Source organism: Aulonocara stuartgranti (genome assembly GCF_965226115.1).
Source record: "Aulonocara stuartgranti genome assembly, chromosome: 18".
In the NCBI taxonomy this organism is placed as follows: domain Eukaryota; kingdom Metazoa; phylum Chordata; class Actinopteri; order Cichliformes; family Cichlidae; genus Aulonocara; species Aulonocara stuartgranti.
This window is the reverse complement of record NC_138954.1, coordinates 25,942,899-25,966,209: the sequence shown is the minus strand read 5'-3', so window position 1 is coordinate 25,966,209 and position 23,311 is coordinate 25,942,899. Positions and strand designations below refer to the sequence as shown.

The 23,311-nt window shown below is 41.6% G+C and overlaps 3 protein-coding genes across 3 annotated transcripts in view; all 3 read left to right on the top strand.

Moving 5' to 3' along the window:
* Positions 1-8,606, top strand: part of LOC309694270 (SH3-containing GRB2-like protein 3-interacting protein 1) — a 34,417-nt gene extending 25,811 nt beyond the window's left edge. The window contains exons 3-8 of the mRNA XM_082514211.1: positions 1,810-2,163; positions 6,385-6,448; positions 6,793-6,838; positions 7,316-7,372; positions 7,706-7,763; positions 8,272-8,606. Of these exons, the coding sequence (XP_082370337.1) occupies positions 2,154-2,163; positions 6,385-6,448; positions 6,793-6,838; positions 7,316-7,372; positions 7,706-7,763; positions 8,272-8,492 (456 nt within the window). The 5' untranslated portion in view covers positions 1,810-2,153 and the 3' untranslated portion in view covers positions 8,493-8,606. The remainder of the gene's footprint in view (positions 1-1,809; positions 2,164-6,384; positions 6,449-6,792; positions 6,839-7,315; positions 7,373-7,705; positions 7,764-8,271) is intronic.
* Positions 8,389-18,403, top strand: LOC309694268 (SH3-containing GRB2-like protein 3-interacting protein 1). Its single transcript, XM_082514208.1, has 17 exons — positions 8,389-8,447; positions 9,146-9,189; positions 9,966-9,984; positions 10,370-10,433; positions 10,570-10,640; positions 10,732-10,806; positions 10,895-10,963; positions 11,046-11,792; positions 12,441-12,562; positions 12,680-12,830; positions 13,325-13,436; positions 13,664-13,819; positions 13,947-14,079; positions 14,172-14,374; positions 14,680-14,744; positions 14,871-15,035; positions 15,147-18,403. Exons 3-17 carry the CDS (start codon positions 9,966-9,968, stop codon positions 15,167-15,169), a joined length of 2,175 nt encoding a protein of 724 aa, XP_082370334.1. The 5' UTR covers positions 8,389-8,447; positions 9,146-9,189; the 3' UTR covers positions 15,170-18,403.
* Positions 18,404-19,452: 1,049 nt separating this feature from the next.
* dynlt5 (dynein light chain Tctex-type family member 5) lies at positions 19,453-21,225 on the top strand. Its single transcript, XM_082514474.1, has 5 exons — positions 19,453-19,558; positions 19,693-19,841; positions 20,022-20,113; positions 20,425-20,549; positions 20,625-21,225. The coding sequence occupies exons 2-5, from the start codon at positions 19,747-19,749 to the stop codon at positions 20,826-20,828; spliced, it is 516 nt and encodes a 171-aa protein (XP_082370600.1). The 5' UTR covers positions 19,453-19,558; positions 19,693-19,746; the 3' UTR covers positions 20,829-21,225.
* Positions 21,226-23,311: the final 2,086 nt, after the last annotated feature.

Here is a 23,311-nt window from a genome sequence, read left to right as displayed (position 1 = left end):
ACATAAGAGGCTGATTGAGGGAAGCACGCGGGTGCAGCCTGAGGTGTGTTGTGCCAGCTCGTTTAAGCTCATTAACGGTTACTCTAGGATACAAATAAACAGCTACAAATAAACTTCAGTGGCAGAAGCTGGGGAAACTTATTCCGGTTTACAAGCGTCGTGTTCAGCTTCTGGTTCTCTGAATATTTTAGGTTCCAAGGTTTGGAACGTTTCTTGTTTTTCATTTGGCTGCCATAAAGGACACTGACTCTTTAGTTGTGTCTGCATCTGATTACACTCTGAGTATACACTTAGCATAGAACAAAACAGCTGAGGGAAAGAACACACGCTTGAATTTTCTACTGTTTTAAAATTATGTGACCTCCACAGTGGGGTCTCTCCCCAAACAATCACACACATACATACACCCACAGACCCATCTGTCCTTGCTGTATCGGTGAGGGTGAGTCACTCTGCTCCAAATGTCCAGCACGCTGCCATTAAAGCAGATGAATAATCAAACCACTGCTTTGACTAAAGCAATTGGTCTAACACGCGCACACAGTCATAGTTTGTCCTTTGTCCTTCCCGCTCTTGCTTACTTCCAGGCTAACATTTGGGGTCCCTCCTCCCAGTGAGCACGTCTTATGATTATAGCTGACAGGGTGTACTCTGCGGTGGTAGATTTTCTGCTGTCCTCAAGTGGGACACATTTTTAGCAATAGAAATAGTCTTGCAGCTTTGTGAAGTCAGTATATTGCTCTTGTTTTCTTTCCAGAGAACTAGCAAAAAACCCTCTGAACCAAAAAAACTCCCAAAAAGTGTGTCTTCAGCATTTTCCCCCCACAAATCAAAACCTATGTGACTGAAATTGAACAAATGATCTCCTCTTGTCATCCTCTCGCTGTTAGATCTGATTGCAGCCCTCCACAGCATCAAAGGCATTATTCCAATCCACCTGCTAAAGCTTAAGTGGCTCACTGGTTCTGATTTGGACTTGTATTACTTGTATTACCTGTATTACCTGAAGAATGAATTAAATATATTTTTGTATTAACAGAACACTCTATATGAGGAAAGTTTCAAGGTTAGGTTTCATGATCAGCCACCAGCACAGTGAAGTGACCCAGTATAGGCACTGGTCCACTTTTAGCTGTAGAATATTTGCATGAAAAAGGACAACATAGAGCTTTAAACTCACAGCAAGCGAGTCCTGTGTTTGAACCCACCGGCCTGTGGGGGGATCCTTCTGTTTGGAGTTCTACCTGTACCTCTGTGGGTACTCCAGCTTCCTTCCACAGTCCAAAGACATGTATGTTAGGTTAACTGGTAATAACTGGTGATTCTGAATTGGCCTTAGGTGTGACTGTAAGCATGAAAGGTTGCCTGTCTCCCTGTGTTGATGGCGAGGTGTTTCCCGCCTCTCGCCCCAGCATGTCTGCAAAGAAAACGGATGGGTGACCTTTTTGCAGTTCAGAAAATTTTAATGAATTTAATCATCATAAATCATTAAAAAAAATACAACAGATTTATTTTCAAAGCAAAAGCAATATTTGAATTAATTCAAAATAAAAGAAAATTGTGTATTTTATTTTATAGGACCTTGCATAGTATGTAGTGTGCCTGCTCAAGGCAAGCCAAGAGGTGCTTAGGCATCAGGGGACAGCAGCCATGTGACCGTGGTTTCAGGGATTGGTTTAGTGCAGATGTGACATCAGCAAGCCTCCCACTCCCTCCCTCCGCCCCTCTCTCCCCTGGTCTTTCTCTGCCTCTCTCTGCCCCTCTATCTCTCTGTAGCGCTCTGTTTTTTCTCCCTCTGCCTTTCCTCAGCATCCCCCCTCTCAGCGATGGCGTGTGTCAGTGCCGCTCGGCCGTCTGTGGCCTAACGCACACAGAGAGGACCCCTATTCCTCTCCCGATTTGCAGCGCATTCCTCGGGTGTCTCTTCTCCCCGTGTCCTTCACCGCTCCTGCTGCCTTGCAGCTCCCACCCCGCCTCCCCGTGCGGGTGTCTGGGAGTCGGGCCCTCGGGGGTGGAGGAAATCAACATCGTGCTTCGCTGGGGAGCTGTGCAGAATTAGCTATGCCCTGCCCAGGCATCTTTTGACCGGTCGGATTCCTCCATTTCTGCCCGCCTGCAATCCAGAGGGCAGCGTAGGATGAAAATCTGCAATCATGATGCAAGGTAAGTGATGTGTGCACTCCTTTTATTTTCCACGTCCTGTTTCTCAGCGTCCTCCTCCTGCCCTCTTGTGTCCTGCTGGGCCATTAAAAAAAGTGAATGCAGTGATGTGATCTGTCATGCCGTGCGGACCTCTGGTACGACTGAGCTGTATGCATGACCAGTGTGACAATGTGGCTATTGTGAGTACTTGTGCGTATGCGTGTGTGTGTGTAAGATTTATAGAAAGGTAGCTGTAATGCCTGAGAAGATGTTTGTGGTGTAGAAAGGGGGAGCTGCCATTCACAGTGGTAAAGTGTGTACAGAGTAATGTCCTTTTGGGTTTGTGTTTGTTTTTGCGTGTGCCTGTGTGTGTATGTGTGTGTGCATGCTAATCTTGCAGTTATGTCATATAGATGTGTATGTAAGGAGACATGTGACCACTCCAAGTAGCTGTACTCATTCATTACTACTAGCTGTTGCTATCAGGTGATCCTTCAGCCTCAGAGCATTTAGTGCATGTCTCATATAAACTGAAGTAAAGGATGCTGTCCTACAGTTAGGTGAAGTACATTATAAACCATCCTGCTCTGCATGAGAGATGCTGGGTCTTTATCATCCATTTGTGCCTACGTGGTAATGGAAGGTGGCTATTATTAGCAGAGGGCCTGCAGTCAACCTAACATGATATTGTACTCGGTTCACAAGCTGGAGGAAACTCACACAGATGTCACAAGCTCACCGTAGCCTTTGTTAGCTACATGTGCACACAGTGTTAGCATGTAGTTAGTGACATTTAGTGAGGTCTGGACTAAAATATAGGTGTAGTAATATGCTTCTTGGGCTTAAGATAAAATGTGCAGGTCCTCTCTATAAATCAGAATCATTAATTGCAGTAGTGTGGGCAGTAATCTTGGCCAGGTGGCCTATTTGTACTAGAAGTTTATGCTTTAAAGACCACATTGCTAGTTTTACAAGTTTCAGACACTTAAAAAAATGTAATTCCTGCTGATCATTTTCCATGGCATACCATAAGGTATCAAATTGATCTTTTCTTCCAGGCAGGAGTAAATGTCAGGAGTGTATAAAAATCAACTTGCAGAAACTTGAAACCTACTTGAGATAGGGCTGGAAGCGCGTAAAAAGAAGAAAACCAAGGGAGTGGGTGGAAAGGATGGACGTCGTGGAAAGGGCAGAATTTATTGTCTGCTAACATAAAGTTAAGCTACTGTAAGAAACTGTAAATATCTAAAATACTGAACAAAAGTCAGAGGATAAGATGTGAAGAGAAAGCAGAGAAAACCTGTTCAAACCGCTCATCGGAGCAGAACTGTTCTTTTTCCTTCTTTATTTGAAACCTCCTCTGTGTCACTGGTAACAGCGGCATGCTAGTTGAGCTACACGCAACTGACAACCAAGATAGCTGACTAGCTGTTTGTTTTAGGGATTTACACAAATTATGGATGCCATTCTTCTGTTTATCGAGGTTTGCGTTTATACAAACTGTGTCATAGTCTGAAAGAACTTGACAGTGAATCCAAGGCATCGTTCTTGACAATACTTTGTCTAAAAACATTAGTCAGTTTCCACTGTGAACATTTCTCCTACAGCTTTAGTCTTATCTTCTTTCCTAGATGCAGTTTCCTTTGTTGTAAATAGCTGTGTGTAGATGTCAGTGTGTAGCTTTCTTCTTGAGCTTCCAGCTGTATCATCTGCTAATTAACTGTGTAAAATGTAGAACAACAGTATATAGTAGAGAAGAGACTACAAGCTGCAGAACAGACACTGCAAGGATACCTGAGGTTAAATTTGGTCATATTAAGAAAATGATATAGCTGTAAAAAGGCTGAAAGTCTTGTAGCACATTACCAATAAATGCAAATCCATTTGTATTTCACGTGCAGAGTAAAAAAAACCCAAAATAACTTGAATTTTAATCCTCGATTTTGAAAGTGGAATAATGGCACTATAGGGAAGTTACATAGTTAAATTATCAGCAGTAATGTGAAGAACATGTTATTTGTGAGTAAGTAGGGTGACGTGTGAATCCATCACTTTGGTCCTTGGAAATGTTTTGCAGAATTGTGTCTAAAGATTGTGTGTCTGTGAGTTGGCATGAAGGAGACCCTAACTCAACTATATTTACAGCTAGTATCATTAATTAGTATGATGCCTCTGTTTAATGAGGCTCTCCTCAGGCAAACTCTGTAAATGGGTTACAAAAACAACACAGTCCTGCTGTGACGCACAGTGTGATCTGCATCGCTTTGCAGTCAGTCTGACCAGACCTCTTGTACTCGCTCGGCGTGTGATACGTAGTCGTTCAACAGGTTTGTTACTCATCAGTGTTGGGACTGATCTTTACCAACAATGTCACATGCAGGTTAGGACTGGAGAGAAGAATCGTGGTACAGACCTGTGATTGACTAACAAAGAGACAGGATGCAGGAATAATATTTGCCAGTCGAGCCACTAATACGTCACATCACAGACCCTGTCAGAAGAACGTGAATGCTACTGATTAACATTTATAATATTTGTTAGGATTTAAGTATGAGTGAAGGTAATCACCACATCAGTGACTCGGTATTAATTTAATTTTGAAATGAGTTTCTCCTGTTTTGTGTTTATCTTAACGACACAATATCTGTGACATGAATTAAAAAAGTAAGGCACAAAAAAAAAATTAAAAGCGGTAAGTCTGTTTAGAAAATGTGATCCAGTTTAAAGCACAGCATGCAGATTACACAAAGGGATGATGAGCAGAGCAACACACAAACGGTATCAGCTGCTTCTGAGTGGCACAAAATGTTCATCCTCCCAACTGTTCATCACACGTGTCCCTGTCGCTCTGGATTTGACTATCAACTGCGCTCACTTCTTCTAAAACACAGTTATGCAAACCTGTCGGTTGCTTATTGGGGGGGAAAAGAAAATGCGTGCACACGCACTCAAACTCACACTCAAACACACAGACTTTTTTTTTTTTTTAAAGAAAACTGCTCTTTGTCAGAATTTGTTTAAGGTGTCTTTCAAAGATTTTTAAGTGGAGTGCATTTAACTTTACACTTATTCAGACTTTTTATTTAAGTGAAAAGTTACATGTTATAGTGTAATAGTACGCAAGTCAAAATACATTAAAATACCTAAAGTCACTCATCTTGGTTAACTGCACTTTCTGGAATATAAGTACGTTGAATTATTGAGCCAGAATAAGTGATTCATTACTGTGACTATCACAGTAAGCGCTCTAGACCAGTGATGTTGGACTGGAGCACTTTTGACCCATTAATTCACTCATTAAACAAAAGAGTACTTTATCTTTAATTATACCAGCAAACAGCCTTCATAGATAACACCCAGAGAATTTTTGTTTAGCATGTTAGCTAATTCTCTCCGCTTTGTATTGCTAATTAGAGAATGTTAGTATGCTAACATTTTATGCTTTAATTTGCTAACATGTTAATAGATGTGATGAACTCCAAACATCAGAATGCTAACACTGTAAATGCACGTTAAGCTAAAGTTATTATTAGTCGGGCCTAGGTAGCCTCACGGACCTGTTAGCATGCTAGCATGGCTATAGACTTGATGTAATTTTTAAATCAATACACTCCTGCAGCATGGAGCATCATTAAACAACCTCCAGTTATTTTTATTGTCAGTTGATAATAAGTGCTCCAAATTACATTTGCATACAGCATGTTCTGTGTCCTAATCATTTAAAAAACCTTTGAAAAATCACTATAAGGTGAAACAGAAAAAACGTTTTTCTTTGTGTTTATCGTTCTGATTGCATCGCTGCATGTTGCCAGCCGACAGTGCTGCAGGACTTTTGGCATTCAGTTTGGCTGATGGGACGCTGTACTAGATCCCTGGCTGCTCTGCTCTGAATCGTGCTAATGAAGTGAACACATTGATCAACGGTTGTTCATTTTTTCTTAACAGCCTACATAGTCAGGAAGGGGACACTGCTTCGTTTTATGTGGAGGCTCTCTCCAGATTGCCTGGGGTTTGTTCCAAATCAATACGTTAATTTTTATCTTACTGTAACTTCTCTGTATCCACTAGCCCGTACTCATCCCCAGGCTCTTATACACCCAGCCCATTACTCTTCTTTGTTATTTGCTTTCAAGTGCATTTTAATGTCTAGATAGTTAATTTTATATTTGGCTATAACAACTTAAAATGAGTTCTTAATGATAATGTTCACGAGCTCCTTTCCTGTGTGTGTTTCTATGCTAGGACTGAAAAACCGAACCAGGAAAGCCCTGGGCTTACGAAAGAAAGACAAGGACAAAGAAACAACGTGAGTTTCCTCAGACACTCACTGGTAACAGGAGAAAATCCCTAAAACACTTTGAGAACTCATTGGTTTGAGAATGTGAATGCATAGAGATGTAAAACAACCCAAACTACTGCTATGACACTAATAAAGTTCTTGTTGGATTTATAAAATTATAGGAAATTTTGTGCTATAGGTCTATGCGGTACCTGCAAAAGATACCAAAAATAATCTGAGTACCACAACATGGGTATTTTACATTAAATAATTTAAAACAAGACCCACTTTTTTAAAACCACATACAAATGAAGAAAAATCTACTGGTATACTGGTACCTAATTTTTCCATCTGCTTGTTTTGTCAAACAGGAGCTCACCTGACAAAGAAGGAAGTGGAAGTGGAAAGAAAGGAAGCGTACGTACATACACAATGAAAGTGTTTCCTTTAATTTACCTGGGTTTTTTTGGCCCTCTAAGTGTTTGTGACTGTTTAACAGAGGAAACTATACCTAGGAGATTATAACAGCACAACAGGAAACTACAGCACAGTGACTTTAACAAGATTTAAACGGATTAGTTGGAGGTCTCTTCCTGTTAAAAGGTCGTTTTTCTGCACCGCTGTTTCCAAGTGCTGCTTTTTGGGGATAAAAATTTCATTTGGGTTCTTTCTTTACCTGGACATATAAACACTTTGGGAAGACTGTTAACTGGTGCTATGAATAAAATTACATTTAACTGAACTGGGCCTGCAGCAATAATTTATTCTGATTATGGTACATTAAAAAAAATCTAAAAGTATATTAAAAAAATATAATTTTGATATTAAAAGAATTTTAGTTTAACGTCATAAGCTTTTATCGTTTTGCCTTCTTTATGATCTCCGTTTTGATAGAAAAAGGCCAACGGGGCTCCCAATGGTTTCTATGGGGAGATTGATTGGGACAGATATGTAAGTATCCACAGCCTACACCTGCACATTTTCTCTCTTTGTCTCTCTTTTTGCATGGACTCTGCAGCTCTGGCATTGGAAATACTTGCAGTGCTGTGCTGTGCAATCAGTGTCATGTGACGCTAGGTTTAAAATTACAGAGTAAAGGGTACAAATGTGTGTGAGTTATGGCGGTGCATAATCTGTGAGTCAGCAGGAGCTTCATCTACCAAGTGGAACGTCTCCAGCAAGACATCTGTGAAATCTAATCTGCATTTCTATGCGCTGCTGAAGAGTTTGAGAGTGGCTAGAAACAACCGTCACCATTTCCCTCTCGCTGTCTCTCTTTTGCAGGCCTCTCCTGATGTAGATGAGGAGGGCTTCAGCCTCCGGCCTGGTGACGAGGGTGATGATATCCTTTTAGTCGGAAGGAGAAGTAGCACTCTTAGGAGTCTTCGCCAGCAAAAACTATTGATCTGTTTGGCTTTGTGACTCATTGGTTGAGTGCTTTTCAGCATTAAATAGGCCAAATCCCTGCGTATGTGCACCCCTGCTGCAAGGCAGCCGGACACAGCCACATTAGGTCGAACCGGCTTTACAATTGTCGCTAAACCACAGTTCTCATTAACCACTGACGCTCAGTTCTGCTCCCACAGGTGTCAGCAGTGGGAGTATATGTTTGAACTGGATTCATAGATAGTTGACACTGTGGAGACCTTCCCTGAGCAGGAAGATTTAGTGGAGGTGGAGAAGGAGTGTCAGTTACAGCAGTTGTAATACTGGTAACTGGGACACAGAATGGATATCTCACTCCTGTCCTGCACCGTTGTCCTTGCTTTAAATGCTACAGAAGGTTGAACTATCTGCATTTTTGTACAGCATGTTGTACTTCCTCCTCTTTGCCCTTTACAAGTGTTCACCAGCCTCCAAAGAAAAGCACTTTTTCTCGTCCAGCGACTCAGAGGATGACGAGGACAGCAAAAAAAAGTTCAAAATTAAGATCAAGCCGCTGGTATCAGACAGTGCCAAGTGTGTGCTTCCATCCATGGACGAGCTAAAAGCATCAGTGGGAGGCCTGGCGCTGTCCCCGTCTCTGGTGAGTGCTGCTGATCTGCAGTCCTGTTCTGCTGCACAGTTGTGAAGAGCACAATAGTCACGCTCAATGCAGTTCATATACTTTACCAGCTGCTAATTTCTCTCAAATCTGTTTGACTCTCTGCCTGCGCTTGTCTTTTCTTCTCACTTATTTGCTGCCCTCTTGTAGAGGAGAAGTCCGGTAAGCCTGTCACACATTTTCACATCTGTATCAGCACCCTGACAGATGGCATGAGATGTGGTGAAAACGCTTGATAACGTGTTCCCTCCTGTCGTAGTGATCTCGTAGACTGTCTTCGCTGGCTTTCGTTTTTTTTTCCTGGATGCACTTTCTTTCCCAACCTCACTGCCTCACAAAAATCACAACTTTCTTTTTCTTCTTGCTTCTGTTCCTTCAGTTTTTTCCTGCTCAGCGACAGCTTTATTTAAACCTTTGTGGCAAAGCGTGTGCGTTACATAATGCAAAGCAAACCTAACACACATACAGTTCCAAACCCGTTGATCTAGAGACCCTGCTGTCTTCGGTGTGAGGCTGTGTGCGTGCTGATTCTAGGTGATGCTCGTATTGTCCGCATAATCTCCAGGGAGTTACGGCTCATGCTGCATTATTGAGGCTTTGCGGTTAAAGTAAAGAGATGCGGTGTGTGTAGTTGTAGTTAGTGTCCATTTGACTGATTTGTCACTCACTCTCTGACCCAGGTCTGTTCTCTCTTCCTTTTTGCTGGTCTCAGAGACACAGTCCGGTAAGTTTTCCCTCTGCTGGCTGTTTTACCACTGATAGCCCCAAATGCAGCTTTCTGATCTCCGCTGCCTTACTCTGTACAATGCAGAAAATAAAGAGAAACATTTTTACCTCAGGCTGTAGTGCTGTTCATCCGTTGTTTAGTTAGCGAGTTGCCTTGTCCACCAGAGATACCGACGGGAGAAATTTCCGCCTTCTCATGAATACGTGACACTTGACTTTTGCCTCTCAAAGCTCCAAAAAATGTACCACAGCTCTGCAGAAGGGGTACGCCATTAATGTTTACACCTTGTCATGCTGTCATGTCAGCATGAGCCTCCCATCACGGGTAGATGCATACTTCCCTCTGCTGACTGACACAGTTAGCATGTGTGCTTCATTCACGAAAAGACTCACAAGAAAGTATGTATATTTTTCTGATGATCATTTCTGGAAGGAGGCATTTCTGCTTTTCAGATGCTTTTTATTTTTCGAATGGAGTTGGTAGTTATGATTTGGCAGCACTAGACAAAGCACAGACTTCTCAAGCTGATGTCTCCAATTCTGTTCAAGTCACACCAAAACTATCAAGACTGATGAAGAGCACTTAAGCCAGAGGAGTAATACACAAATTAGATTTCCTATAATCGTACTGTGTTTTGATATAATAAGAAAGAAGAACATCTTAAAGGACTGAAGATCATGTGTATTTGTATACGGTGTATAATATGATCTGTAGCCTTACTTTTTCTTTTGTTTGGATTTCTTTTTTTTTCTTTTCTTTTTTTGCACGGGCAGATGAAAAGGAACTTGTCCTGTAAGTACACATCTCTAAAAATCCCTTTTTAAAATTCCTCCCGTATTCCTGTACTTGTGCTCATAACCACATTGCTACGGCACGCATATTAAAGAGGATATATTATGCTCGTACCCAGCTATTTGAGGAGCTTTGCATGACTCAGGGTTCAAAATAATCGTTATTTAACTTATTCTAAGCCTCTGTGTAGTCATTTTTTAAATTCTATGTCTGAAACAAGCCTTTTAAGCATCTCTTCCTTTAAACCAACTTTCTTCTGATTGGCTGCCACTTGTGAACAAAAGGTTTAAACAGTTGGTGGATGGGACTTCTCCACTCCTAACCAGAACAACATAACAGTAGTCTCAGCAGAGCAGGAGCTGAGCGTTTGTTATTTTTCTTATAGGTGAGGAGATCGCTAGACCCAGACGCTCAACCCCGATACCGAGTCCTGCCCCAGAGACGCAAAGGTCTGTCATCCTTTTAGCAATGTTGGCAAATTAAACGCTTCTTTCATTAAGATGGTATGCTATTGCTCTGCTTCAGATGTCCCTTGAGCAGCTATGTGTGCTATTTTTTTTACTTGTTGCATGTGTTTTTTTGCAGTGACAGGCTGTCACAGAACACTCCTGCCTTCTTTGAGCTGCCTTTAGAGAGAAAATATGCCAGATATGACGGTCAGTCCTCCATTGATCAGACATAACTTTACCCAAATGAATAAACTCCCTTTACAAAGGTGACACTGTTCCCCCCTTTATCCAATGACAGTGGTACCTTCGGATGCGTGGGGAGATTCTAGACCCCGATCAGAATCACAGCTGAGCAGAAGTTTTCCAACAGGGGGTGAGCAAACATGAGTGAACTTTATCTCTGTTGTAATTCGTGTTTCTAAAGAAGTTGTGCTGACCTTGAATTGTTGCACCTGTCGCAGCTCCGCCTCCACTCCCTCCAAAAAACATTCCATCGAGAAGTCACTACGGCTATCCTTCAGAATCTGCTGGTAAATTTATTTTCAAACATCAGTCAAGAATATAGTTAGATCAGTCAGCTGTGATCTCACTTCTCCAATATACTCTTTGCAGCCGATCTACCCAATGGGAGGGCGGCTCGCAGTTCGGCACCAATCTACCTGAATGTCCTCTCCCCAGCCTCTTACCGAGGCTCCCCTGCCCCCGACCTAGACGATGTCTTTGGACCCATGAGTGAGGACACCATGTCTCCCAGATGGGTTACTTTCACTGATGACAGGCCCCCACCGCCCGATGAACCGGCTCCACCTCCGCCACCCGACTCTCCTCCGCCAGACACACCTTCATCCACCCCTTCCACCCCCTGCCTCTCGCCTGGACCACCTCCAAACGAACCCCCACCTTCACCTCCGCCGTTTTCCCCTGGGTCTCCTCCTCGTTTCACTCCGCCAGACTCGCCTCCCTCCATTCTACTCGGACCTCCTCCGCCAGATGAACCAGCCCCTCCTCTGCCCCCAGAATTCTCCCCCTCTAATTCCCCTCCTGGGTGCCCTGAAGAGGATGCTATTGATGAGGAGATGCTGCAGTTTGCAGAGTACTCTTCCTCCCCTGCCCCCATCAGCCCTGTGCCTCCTCTGCCAGCGGAGCGTAGATCCCCTCGTGCTGGAGTCACGTCTCCACTGGTCCTTGGGGGTTTAGGGGGTAAGAGGACTCCAGAAGGTGTAAACCTGAGAGAAGATGTACCAGACTTTGTGGGTTCCCCCAGAGAGCTGACGCCAAGCTTCAGGGGCACGCCACCTCCTCTTCCTCCAACTACCTACAGGTCTATCATGTCTTCCCCGGGACCCTACTCAGGCAGCAGTGAGTACTCTTGTGTTGCTGCAAACACGCACAGTGGCCTCTTCGAGATTCATTTACACCAAGCACGATTAATGTTTTTTATTTAAATTCTGCAGTGTCCTTTAATTTTGTTTGCTTTGAAAAAAGTGAGAATGACGAGGCCACCAGCACAGCCACAAAAATAAAAATCACAGAGATGAGCAGGTCAAACTTTAGTGACATCTAGTGTTGTGATTCTGAAATGACAGCGTTTTGTTTGTAGTGCATAACAGGTCTTATCTTTCCAGAAATATAAGGAAATATAATGTTGATATTTTAAAGGGGGACTGCTGAAAATGCTTAAATGGTCTTGTTTAACATATACCATCATTCAATTGGTGAATACCGAGAACAAGCATCCCACATCAGACCAGTATGAAAATTACAGGATGCTTTCTATCAGCACAGAGATCAAGCGGTAACGTCTTCCTACAGATTTTTTTTTCACGTGAATCAGAAGAACACCTACAAAAATCTCAACAGCAATTTTATTTCATGCCAGAACCAACCAGAGTCTCGCACAACAGTTTCTCTCCAAACACAGCTGATAGAAGGGAAGTGCGGCAATAAAAATCTCCGTCACTGTGAACTGAAGGCTGTGCTAACCACAGACACTGGTATGTGCCACAGGCCCCTCATCTCCAGCTCGTCCTACCACACCTCAGTCTCGAGGCAGCCCAGTCCCTCCGCCTCCTCCTCCTCGTCCGTCCTCCCGACCAAAGCTGCCCCCGGGGAAACCGATCACAGACCTGGTATGTGGGAAAAGCCCTTTCTTTTCTTTTACCCTCTCTCTCCCCCCCTCATTTATCTTTTGTTCCTGAGACTGTGTTTTTTCATTCTGAACAAAATAACTTGTGTTACATCTCCAGACCCGGCCATTCAGTCCGCCAGTTTCAAGCAGCCCCCCGCCTTTTGCCCCCCTGGCCCGGGCAGAGAGCTCTTCATCAATCTCCTCCATTACCTCACAGAGTGCAGCGTCCACCCCAACTTTAGGAAGGGACCTCAACTTGTCCACCACAGGTATGCTACCAGCAAGATGGCTGTCATGCTCGTCTCTGCGGCTTAGCTGCGCATCTCAGTCCACATGTTGTCTGTCACTCATCGTGTCCTTGCCTCACAGTCTTGTCCCTCTCCATGATTCTCTCTTCCTGATGTCTCTGCTCACTCAGAGGCCTCGCAGCCTCTGGTATGGTTTGACCACGGCAGGTTTTATTTAGCTTTTGAAGGTGAGTTGAGCTATAGTGCTGCTTTAGTGACACCAGTGCATGCACTGTACGCACCTGCCCCGTTTCTTTACTGGCTGTGTCCACAAGAGTGCTGCCACCCATCCCCATCTCCTGCTCACTTACTTAGAATCCAGATCCATGATCGAGGCTTTGGTTTTGCTTTAATTGTTTTTGAATTATTCTGTCCTCTGTGTGTGAAACCTACTTTCAGGCAAGTAAGATATAACCCAACTACGGTTTTATAAGGAGATGTTATAGCAGTGTCACTTGTGTTTATGTGTGTTTTAGGGTGCTCCAGAGGTCCCAGTCCACTCACCATGGGACCCCAAGACACTCTGCCAGTGGCAGCTGCCTTCACAGAAACCATCAATGCCTACTTTAAAGGCGCTGACCCCAGCAAGTAGGCTTACATTAAAAATGCACTGACATCATGTCAGCATGGATTTATGCTAAAACTGAAACACTGCACTGCTAATAATTGCAGACAGGGGAATGTTTCTAAGGCAGACTGGGCTAGGTTGTTTTAAGTCTAATTAGGTACACAGTTCTTTGTATTCAGGGTTTTTATACTGAGAGGGATCTGTGAGCTTTATATTTTGTTTAGTTTGAGTCCTCTCTCTGCCTCAGATGTGTTGTGAAGATCACAGGGGAGATGGTGCTGTCCTTCCCCGCTGGCATAACCAGGCACTTTGCGAGCCACCCAGCTCAACCTATCCTCACTTTTAGCATCAGCAACTACAACCGACTGGAGCAGGTCCTCCCTAATCCACAGCTGCTGTGCTGGTAAGATGAAGATTACAGACAAACATATACTGGAGCGGACAGTTGCCCATTTTTACAGTCCAAACAAAAGAGATTCATAGTGTTACTTCATGCTGGCTGAATCAAAGATGTTCCTCTCATCCCTTAGTGATTCCACTACAGACAGTGTAGACAGAAAGGAGTTCTGGGTAAATATGCCAAACTTGATTAGCCATCTAAAGAAAGTGGCTGAACAGAAGCCTCAGGCGACATACTACAATGTGGATATGATCAAGTATCAGGTATATAATATCCGTTAATATTCACGGATGTGTTTTTATATTTTTTCTATCTATCCAGTTATCTCACTGTCTTCTTTGTCTTTGCCATTTAGGTCTCAGCAGACGGGATCCAGTCCACTCCTTTGAACCTGGCAGTGAGCTGGCGTGGCGATGGCACCAACATAGACCTTAGAATAGACTACAAATACAACACGGAGGCTCTGGCTGCCCCGGTGCCGCTTCACGACATCAACTTCCTGGTTCCTGTTGATGGAGGCATTGCCAAACTACAGGCCATGATCCCACCTGCCACCTGGTGAGGATTCCTGGTGACAAGGACTCTTAGTATGTGGTCGTATTGAGAGGCTAAGGCCGAGATAGTATTGTAAACTGAGCAAACTGACGTGTATGTTAGTGCATCAACCGTCTACCTTTTACCATCTATTTGTAGAAACTAGGCTATATTATTTTCATACTCTGTATTTATATAAGTGTGTATAAATATTGGCACAGTTGCCTGTGTATTATTGATATGCACTGTATTCATCGTATTATTATATCTGCTCTTTAGAGTACATGTGAGAGAGTAACATGTAACATGGAATTTCTTTCCTCATATAGGAATCCGGAGCAGCAGACAATACAGTGGAAAATCCCAAGCCTGTCTCACAGGTCTGAGAATGGAGGCAAGTATTCATTTTTGCCATGTTCATAATATTTAACATTTTTAATTTCTACTTCTTCTTCTTCTTCTTTGGATTTTAAAAGTAAAATCTTTTGGTCCCGTTACACAAATATCACATGTCTGGCAGGAGTAGGGGCTCTCCTGGGCCGGTTCCAGATGATCGAGGGTCCCTGTAAACCCTCCCAGCTGACAGTCCAGTTCACAAGCGAAGGAAGCACTCTGTCAGGCTGTGACATCCAGCTGGTCGGGACTGGCTACCGGCTATCATTGGTCAAGAAGAGATTTGCTGCAGGTCAGTTTAAGCATCAGAAACAGTGGCTGACTGTCTTCAGTCTGTGGTTTGTTAATATAAATGCACACGGACACTTCCCAACTATCTGACATGTCTTATTGTGTTTCACAGGGAAATATTTGGCAGATAATTAGCGGACCTGTTTGCGAACAGAACCAAGAAAATCAATGGCTTTTGACTGTGAAGACTACGGATCATCCCATGTTTAGTGCATTTGAAAATTTATCTTTAGGAGCCATTAGATTTAATGGCTGGAGTTCATTAGAGTAACAGATAACAACACAGAGGTGAAATGTGACATTCTCGGTCAACTGACTGCTGCTGAGTTTATGCAAGTAAATACAAGTCATTAGTTTTGTGCACTTGGAACACTTATGAGCTTATATAGAGTAACGTTTAGGGAAACCCCAAGTCTATGTTCTTGTTAACTTAAAAATAATTGTGGATTTCATACAATGATCCAGCTTTATTTGTTCTATTTTCCTCTTGTTTCACGGGTTATCACTTCGAATGCACTCTTAAAGATGATGTGAATAATTTGTATGACAAAACAATCTTAAACGAGGTGGAAAAGATGGAAAATGTTTTAACATAGGTTTGCTTTGCAGATGTATTCCAATTAGTTATAGTCACATGGTACTGTCTGATTTGCACTGCCACCTTTAAATCAGATGTTTTTTGTTTATTTTCAACATGTGTGACTGTCGTGATTGTTGTCCAAGCAGAATGTATTCCTCTGTGTGGACAGCTTTGACACCGTCATATCCCTTTTATCTGTCTTATGATTAAAGGTGACAGTTTAAAATGACCTGCAGCACTGGAAGAACATCAGGACTATGAATCCTAAGGTGCTCTTGACATGGAATTATGTTTGCGCCTCAGTCCTGGGAACTTTAGGGAACAATTTGATCATGGGTCATGATCAAATTGATTTTGTAGGGAAACTTGTCACAATAATAATTAGAGCAAATAAAACTGTTTGCTCTATGATTTGTATGCTTGATCCATTTAATCATCATAAGCCCACGGTAACCAAGATCCAAACTTAATGCTATTTTGCTTCCTTAGACTGAATGAACCATTTAGACTTGGTTAGCAAAGTTACATTTTGATTTATAGTCGTCGTGAGTGTTTTGGATTATTGGAGCTATATTTGTGGCCATATTTGTATGACAGGGTTGCGGGCTAAGTTCGCTGTAGGTTCACTCAAGTAATATAGAGCAGAGACTTCTAGGACATGATGTGCAACACGGCAGGAGATTTGGCAGATGGCTCAGAGAATGATCAAAAAGACACCCACATGCACGACGGGTCCAGTTCCTATTAACTGAGGTGGTGCCTTGCAGAAAACGAGTGGCATAGTTAGTCCACTGAGGACACCACTGTCATTGGAAATGAAAAGTTTTTTTTACTAAACTGTAAATGTTAAAGGTGGAAATCACCAGACGGTTGGGTGAAAGTCACATATCTGTTGATGTCTTCACAGACAAATTCACATTTGAGCCGATGTGAGTTTACTAACTAACGTTATCTCAGGATGATGGTGGTTGAGCTGAGCGCTTTTGTTCGTAGTATTCAGAGTATTTTCATTCATTTCGTAAAATATCGATATTTGGTGTTTACGTATTGATAAAATACTGCAATAATATGCAGTGTCGGTTTTTTCCCCCACCTCCTAGTTTATGGGGATTGACTCATTTTTGGAGGCAGCCTCGAGTGGACGTTAAAGGAACTGCAGTTTTGGTCATTTCAAAGTCAAACATCAGGCCTCAGTTTGTTGAGTGCAAAAGAGTTTCTTTACAAACCACACTTGATGTGCTGGAAAGACTGTGCTCAGGGCTGAAGCGCATACATAACGCCATACTTTCACACACACAGCCTTTAAACACTACTACTGGAAGCATTTTTACCATTAACGAGTCGTGTTGGCAGAGAGTTAGAGCAGTGTGACCTGGTGCACAACAAACGCATCGAATTACCACTAAAGGGCAAGTGCAATGTTGAGATACATCAAAGGTCTCACATTACAGGACACAGGTGGAGTTTGTGGTGGTGTTTTGTGGGTAGAATTGCATTATACTGAGCTGACGCTTATGTGTGAAGCTGCTACTTTCACTGGGACAGCTTGGGTAATTTATCCAGAAATTATATTAGGAAGTCTAGAGATGCAAGAGTGCCATACACTGAGGAAAAGGACCTTTAAGTTTCCAGAGAAATCTAAAGGGACCAGGGCTATGGATTGTAGGAGTTGCCTTTGATGCTGCTTATAAACTCTGACAATAATCTTTGATGGAGGACATCACAGAGCAATGAAAAGAAGTGTCTATCAAAAAGACAGCACTATTTATTTCCCTGCTTTATTTTCTCCCTTTTCCCACCATGTCGAATAAATGTTTTATCATTTTCTAATAGCAATATTTAATTAAGTGTAAAAAGTGTACATAAAAAGCTATGTTTCAAATATTTCTCTGAGCATATGGACGTGTCTGTGATCGTCTCTTGGTTTCTTGATGTCAGCGCTCATAATGCATTTGGTTCTGCGTAACGACACACAACACTCTCTTCATCTAACGTAGGTTTCTTGTAACAAAAAAACAAAGAGAAAAAAAAGAAAGAAAAGGTGTTGATGAATAACTCCAAACAGTGGCGCATGAAATCTGCACCTGTCCATCGCCGGTCTTATCAATGCAATACCACTTTATCCATTTCAGTGAGGTCATGATGTGTGTGTTGTTGTATCAGTGTGCTTTGAGAAGAGACTCCTTTGCCTTCACTTGCGCCTCCATTCTCTATTTTGCTGGTGATGCACCTTCAGAAACTCATTGTCAATCAAATCTGGCATGCGTTCAATGACGTACCCATCCCATGCATCCGATATAGGTGTTTGACATCCTCCTGTGTTTGACTTGCACACAAAAGCACACCTTCAATTTTCTTCATGAAACAAATTGTTGCTTCATGTCACATGTGTGTGTTTCACTTTTTTACAGAGCGTTTCCATGTGTTGACTCACACTTTGGACTCGGGCGAAATTCAGTTCCTTAGAAAAAGAAACATGGCTTTTTTTTGGTTGAGTAAGAACGACTTTTGTTTTTCTTCTGTTGAATATGCTTATATTTTTCTTTGCCTTATTTTTGAGTGTACACTAATATTCCAAAACCAGAGGTTTTCTGTAAGTTTATTTTTTCTACAACTTTTTTGGCTGTATGTATTCTTTCACTGCATTAGGATCAGAATATGCAAACATTTCATGTAAATTTCCCATCCAAAGATTTTGAGAGAAAATATATGGAAAAAAAAGTCATTATAATGTAATACCTGTTTTACTTGGTAATAAAGAAGAGGAAATAAGAGTCATTTATCTCCTTCTCATTTGTTCAAAGATGTAAAAATATAACACCTACAGGCACATAACCCATAACATTAAATGTACAACCTGGCGCTTCAGCGACACTGTAAATTATTGTCTGTCATAACTTAATAGTGAGGTCAAATAGGCTGAAAACCATCATCATCAGTCATCATGTTATATAAATAAACACTCCCAAGCAACTACAAAAACAGTCCTTAGTGGGATTATGGGAATTTTTTTACCCCGTCATGGTCTTATTCCTGCACATGACGACAGTTTATGAAGCAGGATGAAGGATGAAAAAGAGAATGAGCTGCCTAGTTAGTTAAAAATAAACTGTATTATAAGAATATACATAGATATAGATAAAAAGCTTAATTTACTCATATCCAGTTATTTACAAATCATTATCTTTTAATTTAATAGTTATCTTAATTTGATTTAATTATCTTTTAATATTTCTTTCATCTATTCCATATTCTTTTTAAAAATGTATTTAATACACTCTTATCCTATCTTAGAAGAGTGTTTTCCCCCACATATGTTTCTTTTAAGGATGCATTCAAGGATATAATTTTTCCACAGCAGCTATTTGCCGTAAAACACAGGTGTTGCTAATCACATAAATTAAGGATCTGTGCATAAACTGGCCAGAGCATGAATATTATATTTTTTTTTTATTGTGTTATATGATATTATTAGATTATTTGTAGCTCCTGTGTTTATCTTTTTCATGTCAGTATAACGTTTGTGAAAAAGGTATATTGTTGCCACCTCTGTAACTGTTATTATAATTATTGGCCTCCTTTAATAAAATGTGGGGTATCAAGCAAGAAATATTCAGAAATGGTACTTTTTACTGACATGAGCCTAAAGTGCTTTACAGGAAATAGTTTACCACAACACAACGTTAAAAAGGGAAGAAGATGGGAGATGAAAAGGGTACACAACTTTGCCTTTAACGTAAGGTAAGGTGAGCCTTAAAATTATATCTACTGTAAAATGTAATTAACTCAGCCTCTCGTTTCCAAGCTTGTCTCGGTCGTTCACCTCGCGAGACTTTAACAAGCACTTCACCGGAAACCCCTCCCACAGCTTAATGGACCGTTTCCATAACAACACCAAGCCATACCAGACGACTGGTTCGGCTTAGTTCAAGGCTGGTAAACTGGTAATTTGGCTCAGTATTCTAATTTTATCATCTGTAATCGATTTTGTAATTAAAAACTCTACTTTTCAAACTCGGTCTAGTGACTCTGAACGCAAATGACACATTTATGAGCGTATTGTTTTGTACTTTGTTAGGGTCTACGTGCGACATTCAGGTCATTCAGAACCCAAAAATAAGGAGAAGTGGGGATGTCCGATAAAGAAAAACAGCAAAGGAAAGAGAAGAGGGTAGTCAAGGTGCCTTCTAACGGGAGAGGCAAAGACACAACTGGCAGGACTAAGGAGTGAGTAGACTATTAAGATAATATGGGCCAGTGTCCATCTTTTAGCTTTTTAGCTTCCTGGTAGGTTATGAATGATTTTCAAAACAGCATTCCCAGTGCAGCATGTTTGGTTGTGAAACTGCTGGTCAGTCCACATGGCATCTGTCCTGGTATTCTCTTCAGCATGATTATGTCTTTCAGCTCTATAAGCACTGTGTCATACATTGATGAACTGGGCCACCATGATGACAATGCTCGCCTTGCTCCAACAATGGAGAACACCTACCAGATGGGTGAGTTAGCCTTTTTAATTGCCTACAAAACTGGGGCTGAGTTATAGGTTCTAGGCATCACAGAACTGACAAATAAACTGAATATATTTTGTTTGATCATTTTAAGCAGAAAAGTAAAAATTCAGCCTCACGGTGGTAAAGAGTGGCCTACTGTTTTGTGTAGGATATAAATTGAGATGGACAAAAATATGAATTTTTCTTCTGTTCACATGCATCCATCATGTTTTTACCCCACCATCAAAACTACTAGACAAATATAAAATGGGATTTTTGTTAGTAATAAATGTTTTCTGGCTTTTTTCGCACCACAGGACCTTACAAACGCTTCCCTGCCAACGCGGCCACAGACATACTTAAAGACGTCCTTACCAGTTACCTCCAAGAGGAGAAATATGAAGTAGAGTGGTCTCAAAAAATGACCAAAACATTGTGCGAGGTAAATGAAGAATAGATGCAACTCTTTCTAAACATGTTTAAATTTCTCCATTATTCAGACTGACTCTTCTTCCAGGTAATAAGAGCCCGCGTGAAGGAACTAATGATCCCCAGATACAAAATTGTCATCCTGGTCCACATCGGCCAGCTCACCGGGCAATGCATGCAGATCAGCAGCCGCTGTCTCTGGGACACGTCTAATGACACTTTCGCCTCGCACTTCTTCAAGAACAGTTCTCTGTTTGGCGTGGCGAGTGTTTATGCTGTTTACTTTGAGTGAATTCTCTCTTTCTGTGCTCTGTTTTTGAGTAGTTGTAAAGAAATTTAAAACAAATCTTAACCAAACCTCACAGTGTGCTTTTTTTTTTTTTTTACATTTTATTTATTTTTTTACATTTTTGCACTCAGAAATGATGTCATCCTTACAGTGTTCTGTACAACAGAGATTATGCCAAATTAGGAGTAACTGTGACAGACTGAGAACTTCCTTGAGATGTTCCTCTGCTCTAGCAGAGCATGGACAGGTCGCTTTTTTGACAACCCTGTTGGCAGCACGTTCTCATCAAGGCCGCGTTTTGGTCCCGCAATTGACGTTCCATTACTGACACATCTATCCACTTTAGGAGGTTTGCCTCTCTGTTGACTGCCAAAGAGGTAAAAATATTTGTTTACTAGAAGTCTCTAATTTAGGTTAGATAAATTTAAAAAGGAAAATAGAGGTGAGTCCATACTGACCTTCTGGGAAAGTATCCTCTTCTCCCATAAATCTTCTCCACCTGGATCCTCCGCAGTTGAACACCACTGCCCTTAGAAAAGCTCGACCGCACAGCTTCAGTGTGTTGGCGCTCTCCTGTGTCTGAACCTGCGCCGCACACAACATGCACAGCAGCACGATGACCAACGGTAGGGATCTCATGTTGATGTTTCTCAGGACACGTCCCGATCGGGTCTTATATCGCACAGCCTTCCTCAGGTGTTTCCTGAGTAAATGCATTATCTATGCATTATCATTGGTGATCATCGTGTGCTTTTTAACAGCGGATGTAAATCTGCCAATTTGGGATATGTGTGGGAATCTAAGTCACTGCAAAGATCGCTGATTGACTGCATTTTGGTAAATGTTAAAGGGAAAGAATTGCTCTTTTATGTACGAACTGCAGGGTTTTTATTGCCGTGGATTCAGCAAAGTATTTCATAATGGATCTCTTGAGATATGCGCCCTACGAGATAAAGAGGTGATTGCTCTCTGCATAGCAACGAAGAAGCACACACGGCCGCTATCACTGGCATAAATCAGTGATTCCACGGAAAGACAGTTGCTATTACCGGTACACTTGTTAAATCGAACCTATGTTCTGGGTTAGAGTTGTCATTGCTTGCCCGTCTTTATATGTCAACAGTGGAGGGGTGGTGTTATAAATCGATGTTTTATAGCCTGGTTCAGTTGGAAAAAGTGTAAAATTCGTTTGTTCTTTATGACATTTAAGGTTATTCATAACATCTGCTATGTTTCTCAGGGTTTTATGGGGAGTTTACACATACAGCACTCCTGTAAACTGTGACACATTCACAAATGTTATTTTAATATTACTGTAGCGGACACAGGTATTTCTTTTTAAAATACAGGGGATTTCTTTCTATAAATATAAGTGGGTTTCTTGTTTGCATAGTAATTTCTCTTGTGTCTTCAGAGAAGAACCCACAAAAGAAAAAGTTAAACAGATTTCACATACACCTTGTAATAATTATCTGATTTAGCAAATTAATATAACAAGACTGAATTCCAGTGGTACATATGTACTGTGTCTATATGCAGTTTGTTACTAGCAGCATTTTGCAAAAAACTGTCCCTATTTCCTTAGCTGAATCAACAGAAAATAAAAAAGATAACATACTTTGGCAGACATAAAGTTGTATTTTTCCACCAGCAAGGTGTTTACTAAAGAACTATTAAATGCAAACTTTGCATATCTCTTCATAGTGTGTTGTGTGTCCTTAAGTTTTTGTGGAAACTGGACAAGTGGAGGACAAAAGAAGAATCCGGCCTGAAAAAGTGTCTCCAGCAAATGAACGGTATCTGAAAGTCATGTCCTTAAGAAATAGGAAAAAATCCAGCAAAGACTTCACACAGGATCCTAGAGATATATCTGGCACTACAGTTGATCCACCTACTGTTCACTGAAGCCTCATCTGAAATGGTCTCAGTGGAAGGGTGGCTGCCAAGAAGCCATTCTTAAGGAAAGGAATCAAGGAGAAAGGGCTGAGGTATGCCAGATCACACAATAACTGGACTGAAAATCAGTGACTACAGGTCTGATAGAGTGATGAATTCAAATTTGAATTTTACAGTTCAAATCAATGTCAGTATATACAGAGAAAGTCAGGGGACAGGTGCAACAGTGAGTGTCACAGCCATCTGTAAAGCAGAGTGGGGGCACTGTCATGAATTGGGGCTGAAATTCAACCATTGGTGTCAAAATTGATGTAATTATGAAAAAAAAAGTGCCATCTGATTTTGTACCAACATGCAAGAGCATATGGACAGCATTTGATTCATGTTGATTCCAAACTCACTGCCAATTCAGTAAAAGCATACCTAAATAGAAAAAAAAAAACACAGTACAAAAGTTATCAGTCAGTCAGTCATCGAATGGCCTCCCATGGTCCCAGACCTCAACATTACTGAAGCAGTGTGGGATCATCTTGACAGAGAACAGAACAAAAGGCAACCAACATCCAAAGAACAGCTTTGAATGTTCCTCA